The 24,192-nt window shown below is 43.6% G+C and overlaps 1 protein-coding gene across 2 annotated transcripts in view; it reads right to left on the reverse strand.

The window, feature by feature from the left end:
- The window catches only part of LOC310922118 (moesin), a 60,467-nt gene that overhangs the window by 17,763 nt on the left and 18,512 nt on the right, over window positions 1-24,192 (reverse strand). For both annotated transcript variants that reach the window (XM_083882492.1, XM_083882493.1), the window contains exon 2: window positions 8,513-8,596. In XM_083882492.1, the coding sequence (XP_083738618.1) occupies window positions 8,513-8,596 (84 nt within the window). The remainder of the gene's footprint in view (window positions 1-8,512; window positions 8,597-24,192) is intronic.

Here is a 24,192-nt window from a genome sequence, read left to right on the forward strand (position 1 = left end):
ATTCAAATCAATACATTCTTACAAAGATATGCATACACATAGAGAATAAAATGTTACACACTGTTCTCACTTAAAATTAAGTCTCCCTGTGGTACACAATGGGTTTCCCCATCTTTCTGCATTACCCACCAAGTGTGACCAGGTCCTTGAGCAAAGACAATCCCACGGATGGGTCTGCCTTTTCCTGAGGCGGGATTAATCCAAACAGTCTTCCCTAAAATGCCTTTCATATGTACTGCAGGGACTTTATCTCCATCCACTGTGTGCAAGGGTTCAGACTGGGCAGGACCACCTCAATTAATAGACCCTTGGGGGTTGACCATCCAGGTAGCTTTGGCTAAGTTCATTTCCCAGTTCTTGAAGGTCCCCCCGCCAAGTGCCTTCAGGGTAGTTTTTAGTAGTCCATTGCACCGTTCAACTTTTCCGGCAGCTGGTGCGTGATAAGGAATGTGATATATCCATTCAATGCCATGTTCTCTGGCCCAGGTGTTTATAAGGCTGTTTTTGAAATGGGTCCCATTGTCCGACTCAATTCTCTCAGGGGTGCTGTGTCTCCACAGGACTTGTTTTTCCAGGCCCAGGATGGTGTTCTGGGCAGTGGCATGAGGCACAGGGTAGGTTTCCAGCCATCCAGTGGTGGCTTCCACCATGGTCAGCACGTAGCGCTTTCCTTGGCGGGTTTGGGGAAGGGTGATGTAGTCAATTTGCCAGGCTTCCCCATACCTGTACTTCAGCCATCGTCCACCATACCACAGAGGCTTCACTCGCTTGGCCTGTTTGATTGCAGCGCAGGTCTCACAGTTGTGGATGACCTGTGAGATGCTGTCCATAGTAAGGTCCACCCCTCGGTCACGGGCCTATCGGTATGTCGCATCTCTTCCTTGATGACCAGAGGCATCATGGGCCCAACGAGCTAAGAACAGTTCTCCCTTGTGCTGCCAGTCCAGATCCACCTGTGATACTTTCACCTTGGCAGCTTTGTCCACCTGCTCGTTGTTGTGATGCTCCTCATTACCTGGCTCTTGGGTACGTGCGCGTCCACGTGTCGAACCTTCAGGGTCAGTCTCTCTACTCGGGCAGCGATGTCCCGCCAGAAGTCAGCCGCCCAGATGGGTTTTCCTCTGCGCTGCCAGTTGGCCTTTTTCCAGCGATTCAGCCATGCCCACAGAGCATTAGCTACCATCCATGAGTCAGTGTAGAGATAGAGCCTCGGCCATTTCTCTCGTTCAGCAATATCCAAAGCCAGCTGGACAGCTTTAAGCTCTGCAACCTGACTCGACCCACCTTGTCCCTCGGTAGCCTGTGCAACTTGTCGTGTGGGGCTCCAAACTGCAGCCTTCCATTTCCGGTTAGTGCCTACAATTCGACAGGAGCTATCAGTGAAGAGAGCATATAGTTTTTCAGTCTCTGGTAGCTCATTATATGGTGGGGCTTCCTCGGCACGCGTTACTTGCTTTTCTTCTTCTTCAAACGATAATCCAAACTTCTCACCTTCTGGCCAGTTTGTTATAACTTCCAGAAATCCCAGGGCGATTTGGGTTTCCAATATGGGCACGCTGTGTGATGAGAGCAATCCATTTGCTCCATGTGGTGTCAGTGGCGTGATGTGTGGAGGGAACCTTTCCCTTAAACATCCACCCCAGCACTGGTAATTGGGGTGCCAGAAGCAGCTGTGTTTCAGTACCAATCACTTCTGAGGCAGCTTGCACTCCTTCATAGGCGGCCAAGATCTCCTTCTCTGTGGGAGTGTAGTTGGCTTCGGAGCCTCTGTAACTTTGGCTCCAGAATCCCAATGGTCGGCCTCGAGTCTCCCTAGGCACCTTCTGCCACAGGCTCCAGGACAGACCGTTGTTCCCGGCTGCAGAGTAAAGCACATTCTTCACATCTGGTCCCGTCCTGACCGGGCCAAGGGCTACTGTGTGAGCAATCTCTTGTTTGATCTGAACAAAGGCTTCTTGCTGTTCAGGGCCCCAGTGGAAATCGTTCTTCTTGCGGGTAACCAGGTATAGAGGGCTCACGATCTGACTGTACTCAGGAATGTGCATCCTCCAGAAGCCTATGGCACCTAGGAAAGCTTGTGTTTCCTTCTTGTTGGTAGGTGGGGACATGGCAGTGATCTTGTTTATTATCTCTGTGGGGATTTGGCGACGTCCATCTTGCCACTTGACTCCCAGGAACTGGATTTCTTGAGCCGGTCCCTTAACCTTACTTTGTTTAATGGCAAAACCAGCTTTCAACAGAATTTGGATAATCTTCTCTCCTTTCTCAAAGACCTCCCCTGGGGTGTTTCCCCATACGATGATGTCGTCGATGTACTGCAGATGGTCCGGAGCCTCACCCTTCTCCAGTGCAGCCTGGATCAGCCCATGGCAGATGGTGGGGCTGTGTTTCCACCCCTGGGGCAGTCGGTTCCAGGTGTACTGCACGCCCCTCCAGATGAAAGCAAACTGGGGCCTGCACTGTGCTGCCAAAGGAATGGAGAAGAAGGCATTGGCAATATCAATGGTCGCATACCACTTTGCTGCCTTGGACTCCAGCTCATATTGAAGCTCTAACATGTCTGGCACAGCAGCACTCAGTGGTGGCGTGACTTCATTCAGAGCACGGTAATCCACCGTCAGTCTCCATTCTCCACTGGACTTACGCACAGGCCATATTGGGCTGTTGAAAGGTGAATGAGTCTTACTGACCACCCCTTGGCTCCTCAGTTTATGAATCATCTCATGTATGGGAATCACAGAGTCTCTGTTAGTGCGGTATTGGCGGCGGTGTACTGTTGTTGTGGCAATTGGTACCTGTTGTTTTTCGACTCTGAGCAGTCCCACAGCAGAGGGGTCATCTGAGAGACCAGGCAAAGTATTCAACTGTCTGATGTTTTCTTTCTTAACTGCGGCTATCCCAAAAGCCCAGCGATATCTCTTTGGGTTTTTGAAATATCCATTCCTGCGATAGTCTATGCCGAGAATGCATGGGGCCTCTGGGCCAGTTGCAATGGGGTGTTTTTGCCACTCGTTCCCAGTTAAACTCACTTCAGCCTCTAATACAGTCAGTTCCTGGGACCCTCCTGTCACCCCAGAAATAGAGATGGATTCTGTTCCTATATACCTTGATGGCATCATGGTACATTGGGCCCCAGTGTCAACCAACGCCATATATTCTTGTGGGTCAGATGTGCCAGGCCATCGGATCTACACAGTCCAGTAGATCCGATTATCCCTTTCCTCTTCCCGGCTAGAGGCAGGGCACCCCTATTCCTGGTCATGGCATACATTGTTCTCCTCCTGTACGTATGTTTCTGAGGTCCCTTCCAGAGGATCAGTCATATCATCATTCCTGTACCGTCTGGAGTTCTGAGAGACTGGGGCAACCTTGATTCTAGATGGGCTTCTTGCGGTAGGTGTTCCTCTTTTCAGTTCACGTACCCGGGCTGCTAAGGCGGAAGTGGGTTTTCCATCCCACTTCTTCATGTCTTCTCCATGCTCTCGAAGAAAAGACCAGAGGTTACCCCGTAGTATGTATCCTCTCTCCCTGGCTGGGGGACGCCTGCTCCTAATGGCAGAGACTCTCGTCGGCTCTGGTGAGATAAGGTAAATTTCTTCCTTAAGTTTGTTTAATTTCTGATGGCCTTCTTCAATTAAGCTCTGGACTTGCTCAGACAGTCTTGTTTCCACAGACGAGACATGGGTGCGAACTGGGGCGGTGACAGTGTCCTCGTAAATTCTTAATTTATTAGCCAAGACACCCACTTTGTCCTCACCTTCCCTCCATTGCAGTGTTGCCAGGTAACGCGAGTGCATCTCTGGTCCAAGCCGTGCAAGTCTCAGCCACATCCGTGATGTGCACTGGACATCATCTGGGTTTTTAGGAAATCTCTCATCTTCTGAAAAAATGATCTCCAGCACAGCCAATTCCCTCAGGCATTGGATACCTTGTTCTATTGTGCTCCATTTGCCTCGGTGCACTTGGAGGTCTTCTTTACAAAGGTATCTGTCTTTCACACTTGTTAGCAGTCACTGCCAGAGGCTGAGAGGTTCTTGGGTTTTCCCAATCCCCTCGTCAATGACCACATCCCGGGACAGCGATCCCAGTTGCCTGGCCTCAATTCCATCCAGAATGGTGTCATTGGCTGCAGCGTCCCAGATGTGGAGCAGCCAGGTCAGGATGGACTCGTTGGTCTGGTGGGTGAATTCCCTTCGCAGGTCACGCAGCTCACCCAGGGATAGAGAGCGAGTGATGATCTCTATCTCTGTCTCCTCAGCTGGCTGCAAAGGTCCTGCTGCATTCTCGTCAGTCACTACACGGACTGATTTGCTCCTTGACTTCTTCTTCTGAGTGGTGGCAACTGCTACTGGTTTAGGTTGTTCCAGTTCAGTAACGGTTTGTGTGGAGATGCTGATGGCACCTTTGGTTCCTTTCTCCTCTGTGACAGTCTGTGTAGATGTGGACACTGTTGCCTCACTTTTGGCTTCTTCTTCCTCTGCAATGGTCTGTGTAGATGAGGAAACTGTTGCCTTGCCTTTGGTTCCCTTCTCCTCTGTGACAGTCTGTGTAGATGCTGATGATGTTGCTTTGCTTCTCTTTCCCTCTTCTTCTTCCTTAGGAACATGCTGTATCACACCAGGTAGTGTTTTGATCTTAAGCATGGTGCAGAAAAAACAAAGGGCTGTGCAGAGAAGAGAAAGCAGGGCTGACAATAACATAATACTGTCCTTGGCATCCAGAGGGTACTCAATATTTTCAAAAACTGCTGTGTGATGCCTAAAAAGCTGTAAAAATCATTCTTTACTACTCCCCACAGGGGCTGGGTAAGATTGTTGAGGCCCCAGATGTAGCATCCTAGACCAGAAAACGAATCCAAAACTGGGTATATATTCTGAATGCTGTTCATTGCCTCGGAGTTTATCAAGCAATGGACATAATAGACCAATAAGGCAATTTTAGTACCATACCCTGGTCTATGCAGGAGCATTAAGACCGGCAGATAGTACCCCATGTGTGGAAAAATATAGAGAGATAGGTATAAGACACATGTAAGCATGTTGAGCATCATAGCAAACAGGTGTCTTCTCAAATACAAAACTGTAGTTCTGACTTTTCTCAGTGCCTCTGCCCCACGTTGGGCACCAAAAAATGTTGTGGTTTGAAAGCAAAACGAATGAGAGGCTCCAAGTCAGAGATATAATTTAATAAGAAGAATGGTAAAAAGATAAAAGTAAAATAAAATAAATGCAATAACACAAAGGATCACTGACAGAGTCAGAATACAACTTGAGCAGGATGGTGGAAGCAGTCCAGGTGAGGTGCTCTACCTGAAGCAGTGATCCTGTAGAAAGGTCTGGCAGCCCTGCTCCTCTGGGAATCCAGTGGATAAGTGCCCTTGCGCTGTCCCACATACCAGCTTATATCCAGGTGAGAATGCTTGGCTCCTCCCCCTGGGCAGAGCATCTCACAATAGCATGAGAAGTGTGAAATGGGTCCTTGATGGCCCATTAACAGAGATAACCCCTGGAGGGAGTTACCTGTGACTCATGGGCCATTAGCAGAAGACACCCCAAAGGCCATTAGCAGAAGAGGCAGGGGCTTGGGAAAACACTAGCCCACCTGGTTTCAACAGTTCATGAAGATGGTGATAGAATAAATACTTTGTGTACATCCTACACTGCAACCCAGGACAGGCAGAAACCACTTCCTACAAAGCAGTGAAGCATCTGCATTGTTCTGTCACTACAAAAATTCACTTTGAAATTTAACCAAGCAGGAAAGAGGAAGACAGGAACATTTCTACCTCATGCCCATTCACATATTACAATGAAACTTTAGACTCAAATGCTTTTCTCCTTATTAAGCTAAAACCTAGCTACAAGCTTTCCAAAATCATCTGAATCCTGTTCAGAGTGGGCCAGAATCATGTGTGGCATAATGAATACATTTATCTGCCTTTATACACAACAGGTGAAAATAAATAGTGCCTAAATGTTACTGAGCAAAGCCAGCAGATTGCATGGAGGTAGCCATGCAGCTAAAATGCTTGGTAATGCTTAGCAGCTTCCTTCTTGCTTAACTCAGAACTGACAGTTCAAAGTGGAAAGGGCACCCCAGGGCAAAAAGATGCTGGATATCTTAAAAATTTTCTGTACAAGAGTCAAAAATCAAGTTTCACACCAGAAGTCAATGTCCTACAACAGCAAAACCATACATCTGCTTTGTAGAGGAGCTCTACCGTCCCTCAAAAAAGCACTGATGAAAGCCGATCTATTTTCAGAACTAGCATCATGCAGAAAATACTAATTATCAAGTCTAGTGCCACAACATGGCTTAAGGGAGCTAGAAAATAAACAGAAGTAACTTTGTTCTTACACACCCCATCATGGGACCCCAGACGACCTAAAGATAGAAACTGAGGCAGAGTGAACAATGTCCAGCCAGAGAGCAGTCACAACATCAGCAGGGACAACAGCACTGGACTATCCCTTTACAGGAACCAATACACACAAACAGCTCAGTCATGTGAAAGATACTGGATATGCAACAGCTGATGATACATTTAAAGGTCCATCCCTTTCCTAAAGAGAGCAAGCTTTATGTCAAACAGACCTTTTAGAAATAACAAATGTTTAAAACTAGCTTCAGACACTTTTTTTCCCTTCCATTTCCAACTTCACCTACAATCCAATTTAGGTGAAGCAAGCACTGCCTCAACTTAGAAACTCAGTTCTGCAACAGCATTTGTTTTCTCCCTTGGCAAAGTGTTTACTGTGGAAAAAGCAAAACAAAACTTCTGTTTAGACAGGTGCTGTGTGAAATACACTGAAGGGAGGAAAACATGCAGCTGTCCAAGAGCATGACAAAGGAGTGAAATCAATTACTAGACATGAAGAGCTGCTATATTGGAAACATGACTGGATGCTTCTCAGAGACAAACTGATGAAGCCCAAGTCTGCCAGCAATGTCAGTTTGCAGCAGAAACCACAGATGACCTAGAGCTGACTGAAAATATCATGTGCAGATTAAAAATATTACTAATGCAAGTAGAATTGTTTCTCAGTATTTGGTGCTTTGCTTGGATAATAGCAGAAGCCAGATATTGAAAAATAATCATGGGAACTATCCACATGAAGAACACCCCCTTCCAAAAAAACAAAACAAAACCAGTTCATTTTTTGATAAACTTGGGGACATGTCACCTCAGCTTCATTAGCAAACACTCTCATGAACCAACTGTGGCAGAGTTCCATGTTGCACACATGGATTCTGGACAGAACTTGGCTTTCACTTTTATCAGTCCAAACCTGTCAGATCTGAGACCACACAGGGCTAAAATATGCAGGAGCTACTACATAGTAAGACAGCTGAGAACTACACTGCAATTCAGAACTTTTTTGAAAGCCTTTTTACTTTTCCCATTATGAAAGGATGCTCTTTCATTAAAGCTGTGGATCTCACTCCACTTCAGGGCTGGGCTGCAAAGAGCAATATACCATCTAGTGTTGAATCATCCAGCTGAGTACAAGAGAAAACAGTAGTTTGTGGTTAAAGATCTAAAAAAAAAAAAAAAATTAAAAATTAAATTATAATTGCTGGCCCCAAATGAAATAGCTGACTTCAATGGGTGAATCAGCCCTTAATTTTCTCTCTTCCTTATGATAGGTACTATGTAGAGCTGACCCCAGAATGCTTAGCTCTACTGAACCACACCCAAATCTCTGACATATCTGGTCTGGCAGTTCCCTCATCTTGTCATTAATCCAAGATTCAATTTGCATATCTTTGAGCTATGAATTTACTGTTCCCATTTTTTTCCAAGGAGCAAATCTATGGCAAATTACAGCAGAGAAACACAGTGGAGCCTGTCAAAGTTTCACCCCCTGCAGCTGATAATGTCTGTCTTCTGCTGCTCCAACTTTGAGCTGCACATGCCTCCCTGCTTCTGTTTGGGCCAAAGCAGCAGGAAATTTGCCTACCCAGTGAAAGCAGGGGAAGGCTGAAGTACCCCATGCAGACAACCCAATGTAGTATCACTTGTTCACTGCTCTTAAGGTTTCCCTCAGGGCTTTATGGGAGTACAGAATATCAGTTTACCTGCACTTAAAGGTTGCAGCAGCATTTGAAACCCAGCTAAGTCTCTCCTGGTTTAGAGACCAACTACCCTTTGGAATCAATTACACAATGCTTGCAGGTAAGTCAACCAAAAATAGCTTACTCAGTCCCCCATAAGACTTTTCTTACAAACTAAGACTGCAGATATCTACTGCTTTCCAATTACTATTATTATGAGGCATAGCACCAATTCAGTACTTCACTAGAAGTAATAGCTCCTAACGCAATCTTTGAGATTAAAAAATGCATTAGTTTTGGAAAAAAAAGTACAATTTCTTACTGTGCTGAGTTCTCTTGGAGCTGTTACATATAGTGACACTCAATCTTTGAAGTCCTTTAGAAATTATTTGCTGTTGCCTCAATAGAATTACAATGTCTTTATCAACTTTATATCTTCTGCAGCTCCATCGCTTACCTGATCAAAGAGTTGCTTCCCTGTGGTGTTGGGCTGGATGGCAAACTCCAGCTCAGCATCCATGGTGGTAACACGCACACTGATCTAGAAGACAGAAAAACACATCATTACTACACATGCTTGAAGTGATGCTACCCAATAATGAAAACAAACACCTGCCCAAGACCAGGAAGCAGCTCTCAAGCCTCCAGGAACTTCACTGCCAGCAGTCACAAAGTCATTTGCTCTGTCAGCATGGTACTCGCAGTTTTCCTGTAGAATATAATTTTCCTGTTTTGCAGTGGTTTTATCCTCTCTGGTCCTACAAATATTCACATGTACTGACACACATGACAGCCATTTACATCTTACAAAGTTTAATTTCTGGAGTAGAACATTCTGGTGTCATTCACAAAAGCAGAGATGTTCCAAAACTTGGTGCACACAAGAAGACCCTTTTGTTTGAAGTGTGAACATTGAGGAAGTTGCCAGAAGCAATAACAACTCAGTCTGCCACAGAAGGCTGGTCAATAATAACAATATGCTTCCAGTCTTTGTGAGTATTTGGAGAAGTTATAAGGCACAATCCCTGACATGTTCCAGGGGCTGTGAGTAGGAAGCAGACAGGATGCAAGGATGCCCTCACAGGCTAAAACAAAAAGGCTGCATGCTGAACATGAGAACACTTCCCATAGCAGTAGAGCTGCCAATACTGCTTTCCAATTCTTTCAGGGGGATGAAAGATTTCTAAAAACTGCAGAAATTGTTTAGGTGTTATTTAAAATTGCAATCAAGATTTCACAACTATACTAGCCTTAGATGCAAGATCATAAATGGTCTTCCAGAAGAAATGTTATATGATGCACTATTTTGACAGTAATGTCTCACCATCACATTTTCACTTGTGGCATGAAAGTGGCAAGGAACTGCAGCAAGGGAGTTAGCAGCTTCATCCCACAGAAGCAGGAAGACATACACACACCTTTCACTTCTCATGAAGCAAGTTAAACAGCAGAGGCATTTCACCTCAAATGCTAGTGTATAACACTGCTGATCCCATTCAAAATTCCTGATAATTACTGGAAAACATGATTTAGATGCTTGGGGCTAGACAGAAACAGTCCTGGCCTGAAAGCAGATGCCTTAACTTTAGGCCAGGGAAAGTTAGGTCTGTGAGTACACCAAGCTGCCTGAGAATCCAATTCTATTTGCATGCCTATCAACTGAAAAAGGTAAAGATATTTTGTAATCTTTGAACACAAGTGGTACACATTAAAACAGCTTTATTTAAAATATTTTCCATCAAAGCAAAGGTTCAAGGCTTGAAATTGTACAGACAAGATACTCACAATGCACCAAATCCCAGCACACAGGCCTTGCATTAACAGTTCTCTCTCTTGCCAACAGTCATTTACCTCAGATCAACAAATCCTAATATTTTTGCTCTTCAGTGTAATCAATCCTATTAGTAGACACTACCAGGCTTCCAGTGGTGAGGGGTGAAGGGAATTACACTGAGAACAGCTTTAAGAACAACTCAAAATTATTTGGACTATAAGCTAACTGCATGAGACCAAAAAGCAAGAGTAAGCAGAGAAATATTCAAGGAACCACATAATACCAATATGATCAGAGTTCTGATTCCTGTATTTTTACCAAAAATATGTACAGATTTTATATCTTGTTTATTAAGAAACCAGACTGCAAGAGAAGTAGAACCAGGGTTTTTTCCCAATAAGCAAGAAATGTTTTGCTAGTTCAATCTAGGTAAGTGCCAAAAAGAGACCATTAACTATAACAAATACTTTTTGAGGTTTCCCAGAAAGCCTGCTTCAGACTAGGCACACCACTATTTTGTACTTGAGATCCTCTTGAGGTAAACCTAAAGGTTTTCTTGTTTTACGTTAAGCTAAAAATTCTGTAAGGTTAAAGGCAGGCTTAGCACAGCTAAGCTGAAGCACACATAAGTTGAAGTTCTAGCTGTTTCATGCAAAAGGAATGCTATTTAGACATTACAAGAACAAAGATATTACCAAGTATATCAGGAATAAGTTGGTTTTGAAGCCCTCTAAACCTTCTGACACAATGTCAAACTAAGGCAAAACCATCCCACAGAAGTAGCAAGGAAAGCACGAATCACGAATGGCCTAAACTTGTAAGAACAAAGCTTTTAACTTGTAAGAACAAAGCTCTTTTTTTTTTTTTTTTTTTTTTTTTTAAATTAGCAGCTTTCAATAGCATGCAGATGCCCTAAGTTCTCTTAGTGTACACCTTCCCAAAATTATTCTCTTTGAATCCTAGACCTTGACAATGGGCTAATTTCATGGTGCTTTGGTAAAACAAGAATCTGGCCACTTCCTAGAAGGGCTGAATGCCCCCCAAAACAGCTTTGCTACTTACACTTGGAAGCAGACTCTTCTAGCAGAAAGAGTGCTGGCTTGTAAGCCTGATTCACGCAGCACAGCCACCAGTGAGACCAAAGCTGTCCATAAGCTACATTCAGGTATAAGAAGAGTTACATTAAATGAGCCATTAAGTTACACCTTACGTTTTGTTAGCTTCGAAGTATTTCCTGTTCACCTAAAGCATTAACATATCATCTACCATGAAAGAAAATAGTCTTTGCTCCACTGTTTATGGACAAAGCACAGTAGCTACTCTTATCTGATATCATGTGCATAGGTGATTAAGAGCCAAATATCTGAGCACCAGAAAATAGAACTGAAACATCTGTGGCACCTCTTTGCAACTTGTGTCTATTTAGAACAAATCACACCCTAACATATAAAATAAAGCTGCTTCAGTAACCCTACAATTTATGCAGAATACTTATTAAGACTCACATCTTTGTTAGCACAGTAAAATAAGGTCCCATGCTGGAACCAGCAAAATTCCTTCACTGTCAGTCACTTAAAATGCCCTTAAGCTATCTGACCCAATATTATCCTTCAATTAGTACATTCAATAGGAAGATTTACACATTCCCCCCCCGAAGCCCCCTGTGTTCAAGATGAGTAGCAACCTAAAGTTTAGGAGCAGCAAAGTCTTGAATGGATCTGCACTTGCAACTTCAGCCTGATCTAAGAGAGCAGAAGCTGAAATACCACAGGAAACAGGCTTGTGCTTTGGAGAACCACACCCCGGTAGTGCTGTTTCCCCAAGCTGAACACGGTTTTAACACATTCAACAGCTCACTGCTGTGAACTGTCAGCGAAAGGAGCTGGGGAGAGAGCACATCCTGGGCTGTGCCAGTGACATTTTAACCATTAGTTGGAACCATCAGTGGTAATTTAATACTTGGCTGAGAAGCTAGTTTGCTATAAAATTGAGCTTTGTTAAGGTTCATTGGTGTGAAAACAACACACAAAGACATTTTTTCTCCATACACTACCAAGCCAGGGTGGTTTTGTTTTTCCAGTTCACAACAACTGGCTCAAAGGGAGGTTTCTACCATTCCAGGTGGTGGGAGGCACTGATCTTAATGCCTTCTGCCTGCAGTTCAAACAAGCTACAAAAGAGATCTACAGACTATAATCTCTACCAGACAAGTACCTGCCAGGCACTGCATGCTTACCTTCTTTCTCCTCATTCATTTAAAGTCTCACTTTAAGTAAAACTACTTTACTAAGTTATTCATAACTAAGTTGTCGCTATAGGACATGAAATGAAGGACACGCACACAGTTAGTCGTCAGGGCAAAAAGAAGGAAGTTTATTTTCCTACTTCGATTTATATAGATTTTGGACAATGACTACGGATTGGACAATAAGGTTGACACCTCTCCAACTACACTGGTCAAACTAGAAGTCTATCAATTGTCCCTCCTCAAGAAGGGAATGATAAACAATCACTGTTTACTTGAAAATCTGTGAGAAACTCCACTACAAAAATGCAAACATCAGAAGGCTGAAAAATATGAGGGCAACATTGAGTACTGACCAACACAAACGTTACACATAGGAATAAAAGTGCTATAGCAAAACAAAGCCAACCCTATGCAGTCCCATCATAATTTAGACTCATTTGCTTTGTTCCTTGAGTTACCCTGCCAAAGCACTTTTAAACCATTTATCCATCTAGTTTACTACCAGTGATTATTCTAAGAAAAGCCTCAAGATTCATCAGCATTAAGGTATTAGATTTTGTATTTCTAAACCATCTAATAAGGTTTTCCTAGGTTTGAGGGCTGGCATAAGCCTTGGCATACTTATAATTTGGGTTGCAAACAGAAAAAATGTCAATAAGGTATCTGACTTGGACTGCTGAGCATATACAAATTTAGCTCTGTCAGTCTAGAAAGGTAAGGTGCACAGTGCTGAGAAATGTGCAAGAGAAAGACACTGCACACCAGTGATTCAATCACAAGGTCTAGTGGCAGCACTCATCCCCAAGTACACTACTCTCGTATTCCAAATATTTTGTTACTAAACATCTATCAAACTTTCAACACTCAGGAGGTGTTTTAAGAAGGTTTACTGGATTTCAACAGATTTATCAAAAAAAACTATCCTAAGGCAGTAATTTACCCTCAAACTCTATTTAAAGCAATTAATTGAATTTATTCATCATAGCATTTATAATATACCCACTGCAGCATGCAAATATTTGCAACTCTCTAAATTCTACTTGGATCTTAAAGTAACAGAAATTTATTCTAGTAGGTGGCCTCTAAATAGTCTTTTGTCTTTCCATCATCATTTAATATCCTCTCATACAAACAGCTAGTAACACTATATGAAATGCTTCCAGATGCCATTTTGCACATTGCAAGAACATTCAACTATCACATTTCAGCAGGCAAATTTATACTCATCAAATTAAAAAAAAAACATGTCCAAAAAAGTGCCCATATTTAACTGATTCTTTTCATAACAGCTACAGGAAAGAGATAGAAAACTAGCAACCCTTCCTCTTCTCTATTTGGGGAACTACCATAGTTCCACCAGTCTAAGCACTGCTAAAGCTTGCCATTGCCAGAGTACATTAAAGAGCTTCCTGCTGCCAAGGACAGTATTGTCAAGTGTGATACCTCCTGCACAGACAGAACCTCTTGCATGGAAGAGATATTCTTCCAGCCCCACAGTAGCTGCAGCCAAAGAAAGCTCCCTTTGACCAGCAAAAGCTTTCCGAAGGCACATGCCACCACCCCACCACCCCCCACCCCCCCATGGTGTTCAGCAGCCTACAAGAGACACACTTCATAGACAGTGGTACCAGGCACCTATCTGCAGCATCTTTCTAGGTATTTTAATATTGCCCATATACCTTTAAGTCTCACTTTCTGCCCCACTGTGATTCCAAATAAATTTTACTACCAGCAGTAATTCTCAGATATCTTCCAGGTCTCTGAATAAAGTCCTCCTAATAGTGTGCTATAACAACATCCTGAGATGAAAATGTGTAGCTGCATATGGCAGGACAAACAGGAAAGACTGATACTGTCACGCTCAGTAACAGATGTATTGCTTGTGCTAATGCCCCAGTGCATTGAGCAGCACGAGAGGTAGAAAAGACAATTCTGTTTGTCACAAGTTTAGACAGTAATACAGTACTAGGAAATTAATGTCAGAATAATAAGTGGAGTCAGCACAACAGAGTATCGACCTCTACAAAACCCTGACCCTGAGCTAAAGCTTCTTTCCTCCCTGCATTTCCTGTATGCAAGGAAGCTGTTATACTCTGCTGGGCTGGAGGCTTCAAGCTTCAGATATTCCCTGCTTCCCAGGTTCAAGCCACCAAGTAGACTATTTCTGGAGAATGTAACATAGGGAAAACTTGTACTTTATTGCAAATTTGACTGGTACAGAACAGAAGTAAGCTCAATTAAAAAGAAATTCCAGACCAACATTTATAGCCTCTGCACTGAAAGGCACCAGTTTACCCAGCAGTTACTTCACGTAAAAATACTAGACCAATACCATTCACCAGTTCCAACAGGTCTGACCTGGGAAGCACATCAAATCCAGCTGGAGTTGCACGAACTAAGATCTCATAAAGCACCTTAATAATCTAAAAACCTGCCCAGTTTAGGCTTTTAGCAAGATTAGCAGCAATATAGTAAGTTTAACAAGAAGTGTCCCCCTGTTCCTCAGAACACGCAAGTGGATTCTGGAGTACGAGGTGCTCTGCAGTGCTGCACTTCCCACCACACTGGTCAGCCAACACGGGCCCACTGCCAGGACAGCAGAGCTTTGCATTGCCTTGGAGAGGAATTAGAGGTGATGCCCCACACCTCCAGCACCAGCCATACTCACAGACATCTGGCTCCTTCCCGAGTGCCAGCACCCTGCCGAAACAGCCCTGGCCCTGGCTCCTCTGTGTCAGGGGGAGGCTGGGATCGGGTCATGTGAAAGCGCTTGCAATTTCTCAAAGGATTACACTTAATTAACCAAGCCCCCTTCCAGCAGTCTTAAAGGGCCTTTTCATACCTTTAAGCTCATCAGGGAACAGAACAGCAGCAGGGACACCCTAGGCACCACACTGCAGGCACCAGAGAGAGGTTAACCCTCCCAGCAGCTCCTGGGAGCTTCCCAGCTCTCTCCACCAGCCCCATCCTGCTCTGCTGGGGACACAGAACTTCTCATTTGATTGAAGCACAGGGCAGGCAGTAAGTCCACAGAAGGCATCCCATCCCACCCCACTATTTGAATAAAGCTACCACCTAAGGAGAAAGCTTCCCATGTTACTTCTGGTACCAGTGAGACAGAAGTAGTACTTACATCCTATAGAGTATGTGGCTTTCTTTTGGTACCTAAATACAGCCTGTAGCAGGAATGCACCTTTTAAAGCATCCCTAATGACTTTAGCATGGAGCCTGAAGACAGAGAGCAGTGAAGGGGCAGCTGCTACTGCCCAGCTTCGTGAACCTCTCTTGTGAGCAACAGCAAGCCTGGTTGAGGAAGAATTCAGGCTAAATCTAACTAAATTTGTGTTCATATGGACTTATTTCTTCCTTGTGAAGGAGCAGGGCAGCAAGCCAGCTTGGATTCAGAAGCTGCTGTGAAGCCACACCTGAGCAGTCACACCAGAGCTGTATCCCCACCACCAGCAACTGCTCTTCATCCCCAGCAAAGATGGCTCATGTGGGCAACAAACCACAGTATCCACACAGCTTCAGGAGCCACGCTGCTGAGGACAGGAAGAGGAAGCAGGCCAGAGCACCAGCCTGCAAAACCAAGAAAGTTCACAGCTTTAAGAAGTCTGCTTGCAAAAACTGGATGAAGAAAGGCTAGAGGCACCAGCACCTAAGAAAAGATAGAAGCAGCAGTGTCTAGGCAGACATGCTCTGTGTCATCTGTGGCATTTAATACCTCACTGCAGCAGACACCAAGGGATGCTGCCAGTGCTTGCCCATAGCTTCCAGCAAAACTCACCTTCATAGCACCAATTTACAAACACTGGGTAGGGGGGAAACATAGTTACACCAGCCAAAAAAAAAGATAAGCTTTCCTATGTGGAGCTTGGAAGAGTAGAGGATTTCTGCTTTACCTAACAAAGGAGTTCAAAATAAGCCAATTCTGTGCCCATTCCAACTGCATTTCCATAAGAGGTTTCTGACAAGGTTTATAGTGGTCATTGCATCCAGTGGTTGAAACCCTAACCCTATTCTTGAAAAGGGTAAAGACAAGAAACTGACTGAGGTGATTAATGAGATTAGCTCAGTTGGTTAGAGCACTGTGCTAATAACATCCAAGGTTGCAATTTCAATCCCCATACACATCATACACTTGAGAGTTGGACTTGATCTTTGTGGGTCCCTTCAAACTCAGAATATTCTCTGTGTGTATGTGTCTGTAACTAAAAATCTGCTACAATATATAATGCTAAAGTAGTCAGTTTCAAAGAAGGAAACCAAGTGATTTATTCTAATATAAACCCTGTCATACTATAGTGTCAGAGCCCTGGTGTATTTGTTTGACTGTTAATCTCAAAATATTCCTGTGTTAATTTGTACTGCTTATCTCACAGTGATGAGAAGGAAAATAAAATTCCTCCATACAGCAAGTGGTAATCAGGAATGCTCCCATTTAAAAAATGAAAAAAAAAAAAAAAAAATCAGTTTCCTTGAAGGCAGCTGCTGCTGTTGAAAAGGCAATGCCTACAGAGCACAGCAAGGCAGCAATATTTTGTTGCTTATCTAGTCCTCAAGACCAAGTGTGAGAAGCCACAGCTACCTTCCTGATAAAGTCTTCCTTTGCACGTGATTGATACCTGGTACTCAGAGAGGCCTAAGCAGAGGATCACTAAGTGGAGTTGGAGGGGATCGTCCTTGCAGGATGTGTTTATCAGTCCAGAGATCAGTTATTCATATCAAGTCAGGGAGTCTACTTCAGACACCCTTATATAAACTATAGATTCATTTTTTCTCTCAAATGGTGGAGAATCAGATTTACTACCCTCAAGGACAGTTTCTCTAAAAAATGAGGTCTCCTTCAAACCATGTTCAGAGTTCACAAGAAAACTTCAAAAAAGCCTACTCCTCATGCAAAGGGTCTGTTGTTTGCAGTTGCCTTACTTTAGATGCTTTCACTCACTCATCCTGCCCCAGCTTTGCAGCTTTCTCATAATCAATGTTCCACTGCTCTGGAGGGACCTTCCTTCATTAGCACCAGTGAGCACACACTCGTAAGTGCACTGCACAAGCACTCAAAGCCAGGGCTATGCCAATGCTGGTTCCATAGGGCTGGACAACTCCAGATTTTAGAACTCTGGAGGTATCATTTACCCAATTTAATCAGTGATCTGATTTGGGCTGGCAAACTTTTCAGGAACAAAAATTCTACTTTACAAAGACTACTACAAAATTATTAATTCAAAACTATTATTAAAATTCCCCTACTGCCTACACAGCATGACTTCCAAAATCATTAATGATGTTTCCAGGTTAAAGCTGCTTAAATGTAATTCCTTACTTTTCAACCAGTCACATCACACCAGTGGTGTTTCAACACCATGTCTACTGGCAGCTTGGCATCCTCTCCAGTGGGCAAACAAGTTTCACTTAGAGGAAAGAAGTTGCAAGATGAAAGTACTAAGCCAGTAGAAGCAGCCATGGGTGGATCCCCACATTTACAGTCAAGACCAGATACTTGTATGCCACTTATTACTCTACTTATTCCCAACCTTGTGCAATAGATCAATTCCTCTATTTTTGTCATTTCCTCTTCCATAAATAGATTCTTCATGCACCTCCCTTTGCGTTCCTGTAGCTGTTCCAAGTAATTAACATTGTCATTTTCTGTTTCTTTAGTCAGTTTGAAGAAGCCCTTGGAATAACTATTTTTATACCTGTTGTTTAAGCTGTTTAGAGAGAACATCCTTTACTAGTCGAAACCCAGAAGGAAATTAAAATACCATGGGGAAAATCCCCAACCCCTATTCCGCAACATCTGGATCAGGAGGTAAAACTTGAAGCAAAATCTAGCAACGTGCAGTTGCCATCATTCAACTTTTATAATCTGTGCAGCTTTGGGTTTTGTTTTGGTGAGGTTGCTTGTTTTGTAAACACCTTTTTTTTTTTGTGCCTGTTAGAAGAGCTTTTCTCTGAAGAAATATACACACCTATTATGGGCTCTGCACACTAATAGGGTTGGTAGTTGTACTTCACATGTCAGAGCTTAACCATATCCCTTGCTAAAGCTCTTCAACTTAAGGGCAGTTAGCAGGCAGTGGGCATGTTTGAATGTCAGCAGTGGTATGGGTGACATTCCTCACACTACTGTGTGCTCCTCCCAGGCAATCCTACTCACAGGTTACAAATGTTTTGTGCCACCCTCCTTATGTTGTACACCGCACAAAGGTGTCATGATCCTGGCTGTGACTGCAGTCACTCGATCAGCAAAACAGTCTCTGTGCTCTCTACCACCATCAGAGGCACTTCAGGTTTTCTGAGAATGCTCTTAGAAGGCAACTTTTCCCCCAACCTCCCCTTAGTCCAGTTCTGCCCCTTCCATCCTCAAGCCAAGGGCAGGGAATTTCCCAGAACTGTTTAACGGTTGCAAAGACCCAGTTTGAGGGGCTGATCAGCCAAGACTGGGAGCCAAGATATGTTCTCATAAAGCCAATGAGCTTTCCAAACATAGCATCCAGTGAACGTCTGCCAAAATCACAAGCACCTACTTTGCTGGAAGGAGCTCAAAACAAGATCAAGACAGGATGCTAACAAGACAAGTGTGACCTGCATTGAGGCATCAGATGTACAGTAAGTACTTGAGGTTCATGAGCTAATAGACTAAATACTCAGTCCCTATGTAAAGGCCTCTAAATTCACCTGCAGTTAAGAATTGTTTCAGAGGTGACTTGGCATCAAGGGCAAAAGACACTTTCCACAGGGAAGAAAGCATAAAGATAACTGCTGTGGCCAAACTCTTCCTTCTAAAGGACTCACAATTAGATAAAGTCAGAGCAAGCTTATCTGTTTCATGTGTTTCCCTCTGTCCTTCAACTAAGAGATTCCTAGGAGTTTAGCTCTGTTACAGAGAGGGGAGTTGAACACAGGGCTGCCTGTTCTAGACACCCAGAGCATGGCCTGGGTGTGGCACATCAAGTTCTTGGCCAGCTCACAGCCCTCACTGAACCTCTGAACAATGGCCAGACTTCTAGGAGCTAGAACACAGTCATACTGTGGGATCTGACTGCCCAGACTATGAGCCATCCCTCCAAATTTAACTACATGCACAGTCAAATATGAGCTAAAGCTGTTTCATCATCTGTGGAATCCTCCCGTTTTAAGAAGCTGAAATCTGATCTTACTCTCCTTATGTTATCTCCTCCCCTGACCCAAACCCTAAGACTCCTCCCCTGCAATACCTGATAAAACCCCACCACCCTGCCCCTGCGGGCTCTTTTTGCCTTCTCCTCCCTCCCTGAGTCAGGGAGGGGGAATAAAATGGACTCTCGTGCTTAACAAAGCAGAGACTTGTTTCGTCTGTTTCTCTGCTGGCGCCTGTACCTCCCTGGACACAATGATCACTGTAGCCACGCGGTGCTACAATCATCCTGTGATTTTCAGCATTATCATTTCCAGCACGCTAGACAAATCCTGCAACTTCCTTTCAGTACAGGGTCTCATTTAGGGTGGCTGCATTTTCATATCTATTTAGGTCATAGTTCCCTAAAACACATGATTTCCCCTAAATGGCTCAGTTCTACACTTCTTTTTAATATTCAGTTTCCCCACCCATATTTGCTTCCCTCACCACTGACCTATTTTAGATTTTTAATAGTCCTGTTGGGACTGTCCACAGTTTATAAAAGACCAGCTTCTGAATTGCTGAAGTATTCTTTGTTATTTTAAGCTCTGTCTAGTTCAAGCATTTGAGCTTTCCTAATACAGAGGAGAGTAGCTACACCACCATGACAGAACCTCATGTTCCAAAAGGTTCCTGAAGGCACAGGAGCTGAGGAGAGCAGTGACATAGCACATGCAGTGTCTGTATCCACCACACAGGAAGCCATCCTAAACAACGTGCACCCTCCCAATCACTTCTCTGGGTTCATTCTTGTACTCCACAACTACATCACAAGTAGGAATTCAAAAGGATGAATCAGGGTGGGAATAACTCTTCTGTTATTTTCTCCAGCAGAATAATTGCATTGGTCCTGTTCACTACATTTACACAGGGGCACTGCTACAGGCCATAGAAGAGAAAGGGCAAGATGGCTTTTTGGGTACAACTGGACAAAATGGACCAAGGTATTGAATCACTCTTATTCCTCACTCCCAGGCATACCTGCTTTATCCTTTGCAGCAGCTCTGGTACACAACCCCTTGGTGAGATTTACCATCAAGTCACATATATACATGCCATTAACCCTGTTTTCTGTTGAACTTCAGAACAGACTGATGCAAAACTTTACAGTGGCAGTACACCATCAAAGCTCTCAAGCAAGCGATCAAGTTGACTTAGGTCATTCAAAGCTGCAATTAAATCCACACTCTTGGGTTCACATTCATACACTTCTTGAAATACACTGTTTGAAATGGGGCTATTTTAGAAAGCAAGCCTGACAAACTTCAGCTAACACCTGTGTCCTGGGATGCATTGATGAAGACATTGCTGAATGCCCAGGAATGTCAGTGGTCAAGTAAGACTTATTAACATAAATAGACTTCTTGTATCAAGTGAGCAAGAGTAATTTCCTTACATGAATTGCAGTTTCAATATATACATCCTTGATTCTCCTCTACAGAGATGTTATGGACCATCGTTATGCAGCCAAACATGCAGATAAGCCAAACTGTTAGTGGTCTTCCTAAAGCTGGAGGTCAAAACTGAGAAACTCAACTGGGTAGTAGGAAGAGAAATAGCCAGATGCTGAGTACATCTCCTGAATAGGTCAACATATATGCAGATATAACCTAAAAAAGCAAACAGTAAAACTCACTGGATGTTATATGTGTGTATTATAAAATTGGCTTTTCGCAAGATGTATGCTATATGATTAATAACATAGTAAGGATATAAAGATATAAAGTTTATTTCTGCTATTGGTAAGACTAGATATAAAGGGAGTAGTTGATGTAGCAGCTGCTTAAACTGTCTGTTTGGTTGGGATAACATCCAGTGAACATGTAAAGAAGACTCTGCTACTGATAACACCAACTATCAGCATCTACCACCCGCAGAAGGCACGGACCAAGGCCCAAGCTGGACGCGATAACAAGGACACAGCCACGAAACACGCATGCTCTAAAAAGGCAGATCCAAGGAAGGACCATGCAGGGCAGTTCCTGGAATATGGATGGAATTTCATATATCGATATAACGAGAAGGGTATTTAACGAGTGTCTCTGAGAAAGCAAGGTGTGGACTTGGCTGAATGCCGAGTCACCCGGCCGGCCGTTCTTGGTTTTTTCTTATCTCCTAATTGTCTTAATTATTTTATTAAACATATTCCTTAAAATTTACTAAAAAGTGAACCTCGTTTTTCACAATTTGGGGGCTCTTGCCGGGATATACCTCGACCCTGAAACCCCAGGAAAAGCGGAGTGAGGGAGGCGCCCCGCCTGGGTTTTTGGCGGCCCAAAACTTTGTTTTTCCTGGTGAGAATTGGGGATTGCAGGTAAACATCCAAAGAGACAAGCAAGGAGAAAGAAAAAAGCAAGTAAGGAAAAGGGAAAAGGCTCCCTAAAACTGCAGTATTTTTGCTCCATAAAAACCTCGTGCACGAAGAACCTGAGGAAGAAAATGGTTGTGAGTAATTCTCAGGGGAGCGGGTTAAAAGGGGGGTCTGCGTGGTGTGTGAATGGGACATTGGCTGGGTACTCCAGACTGGTGAAGTGAGTGTAGTGTGGCTTCTCATGCTGTTTGTTATCTCACTAGGGAAACGGCCAGCACAGAGGTGAAGCAAAAGATAAAAAGTGTGAATGTGACCCCGGGTGATTGGGACGGGATCCCAGAGGAAAGAGGGGTTGTAAAAAAACCCCGGGTGGCTGGGACGGTCCCAGGGAGGGGTTGGACCCTCAGGAAGGGAGCCGATAGTTTTCCTATACAACCCACTGGGAAAACGGGATACTGGGGGGGGGGAAACATTTGAACCCCCTGGTCTGGGACGGGGTCCCAGGAAAAGGGGCTGGAGCCCTTAAAGGAAGAGAGCAAAGGACACCTAGACTTGCTGCTGAATTAAAAGGGTTACGTAAGACCCAAGAGCATTTAGGGTTTGGCCAAATATAGGTATTTTGGGGTTTTTGCCAGATTGAGGATAGAAACACAAAAAAGCCTTGCAGGTGTAAGGTCCAAGACACCTGGGCTTTGGAAAAGGCTGCCAGGTTGAGGAATACTAAAGGCTTGAAAAGTGTGATAATCTAAGAACATCTGGGGGTTACTCAAATACCTATGAGTAAAAACTAACAATTTTTTTTAAAAAAAGGGTACCAATCTTTTTGTGTTGTCTTTGTGTAAGTGGAAGTAAGTGTAGCTGAAGAGGTGTGCTTGTTGTGGAGTTTATTTGTGTTAAAGAAGTGAATTGTTGAAACGGTTAAAATGTCTGAATGGAAAGAGGGGAACTGCAGGCCAGAGTGGAATTCTGAGGAGTTGTGCTCACAAAAAGGGGGAACTGCGAGGGAATTAATGAAGAATTCAGGTTCAAGAAGGTTGTTTGCAAGGACAGAAACGCGGGAAGCGGAATGGGAGGGGGAGGAGAAGGATTGGGGTCTCTTTGAAGCGTTGGCCCCTGTGCTGCTGCCTGCCCGCCCCTGCCCCTGCCTCTGCCCCTGCCCACAACTGGCACTGCCGCATGTGCTCCCGTTCCCCTTGGCCCCCGCGCCAGCCCTAAACCCACCGGGAGCTCAGTCTCACCCAGCCTTGGCTGCCCTGACCGCGGCCGCTCCGCCTGCCACGCCGGGGGTCCCACTGCTCCGACCACTCCACCGCCGTCCACTTTCCCCGCAGCCCTGTCCTCACCTGCTTCTGTTACAACAGAGGTGGTTCACACCCCCTCGTTCTCGGAGGACTCGGCGTGGAGTCCTGTTTTTCTCCCCTCTGCCTTAGAAGAATTAATCCATGAAACAGATTCTGTTCTTACATCTGTAATGAATGACTTTCTCTTTGAGACAAAAAGCCTAGTTAGAATCCAAAATTGTCTCGATTTGAGTTTTGAAGACAGAAAGAAGGGAGAAAACCAAACTCCGACAGAGATACATCTAAAAGAAAAACAAAGAGTTCGGTTTTCAAGGGATGAATATTTTATAAAGCCTTTAGTGACTTTAAAAATAGGTCCTAAAGAGGAAGTATTCCAATTTTTGGTTGATCTTAAAACAGAGAAAACATGTATCATTAAAAGCCCCATAGGATGTAAAGTAAGTAAAGAAATCTCAGAAATGGTGACTGCAGAAGGGAAAAAGTTTGAAGCATCCATTATAAAAAACATAGTAATTAAAAGGAGTACCAACATATGGATGGGAAATATATTATTAATGCCTGAATTGGGTCTTAATGTGTTGGGAAAAGATCTAAGAATATTATTGGGAATGAAGGCTATAGCAGAAGAATAAAGAAAGTTTGGCAAAAAAAAAAAAAAAAAAAAAATAATAATAATAATAATAAAAAAAAATCCTCTTAGAAAAAGAGAGAAAATGTATTGATAGTTTGTAAGAAAATCTTAAAGAAAAGAATGGGACTTAAAAAAAAAAAAAAAAAAAAAAGGTGTAAAATGTTTACTGACTGGGGAATAATGCATACCTGGGAAAGATTGGGAGAAGAAGAGGGCTGTCTAAAAAGAGGATTGGTGCAGTTTTGCAGATTAATGGGGAAATTCATTTTGAAGAGTTTTTATTGTTGTTGTTATTGTTGTTCTTGAGTGAATGTATGTGTAATATAGACTGCTGAAGTAAAATAGGAGTTTTTGTTTTGAAAGATGGTCTATGCAGCACATGGTGCTGTGCTGCTGAGCTGATGAGTTTTCTGTGCCTCGGGGGAAAAAAGGAGGGGGTGATGTTCGGGCTGTTGGATGGCAGAGAGGAGACCAGGCAGTGACTGGATGGAATCCTGAAGGTGGGACAGAAGCTTGGAGAGTCTTATGTTAGAGGTCTTGAAAGGTTTTTTGAGAATTTTGGAAATTCTTAGAGGTCTTAGAAGTTGTTTTTGTTTGGTTTGGTTTTTGGCTTTTTTTTTGGGAGTGCATTGAAATTGCCTAAAGAGATAGCTATAAGACATCAAATGCTGGGGGGTGACCTCAGAAATAGGAAGAAATAGTTTTAA

This window comes from Zosterops lateralis (assembly GCF_965231275.1).
Source record: "Zosterops lateralis genome assembly, chromosome: W".
Classification (NCBI taxonomy): Eukaryota; Metazoa; Chordata; class Aves; order Passeriformes; family Zosteropidae; genus Zosterops; species Zosterops lateralis.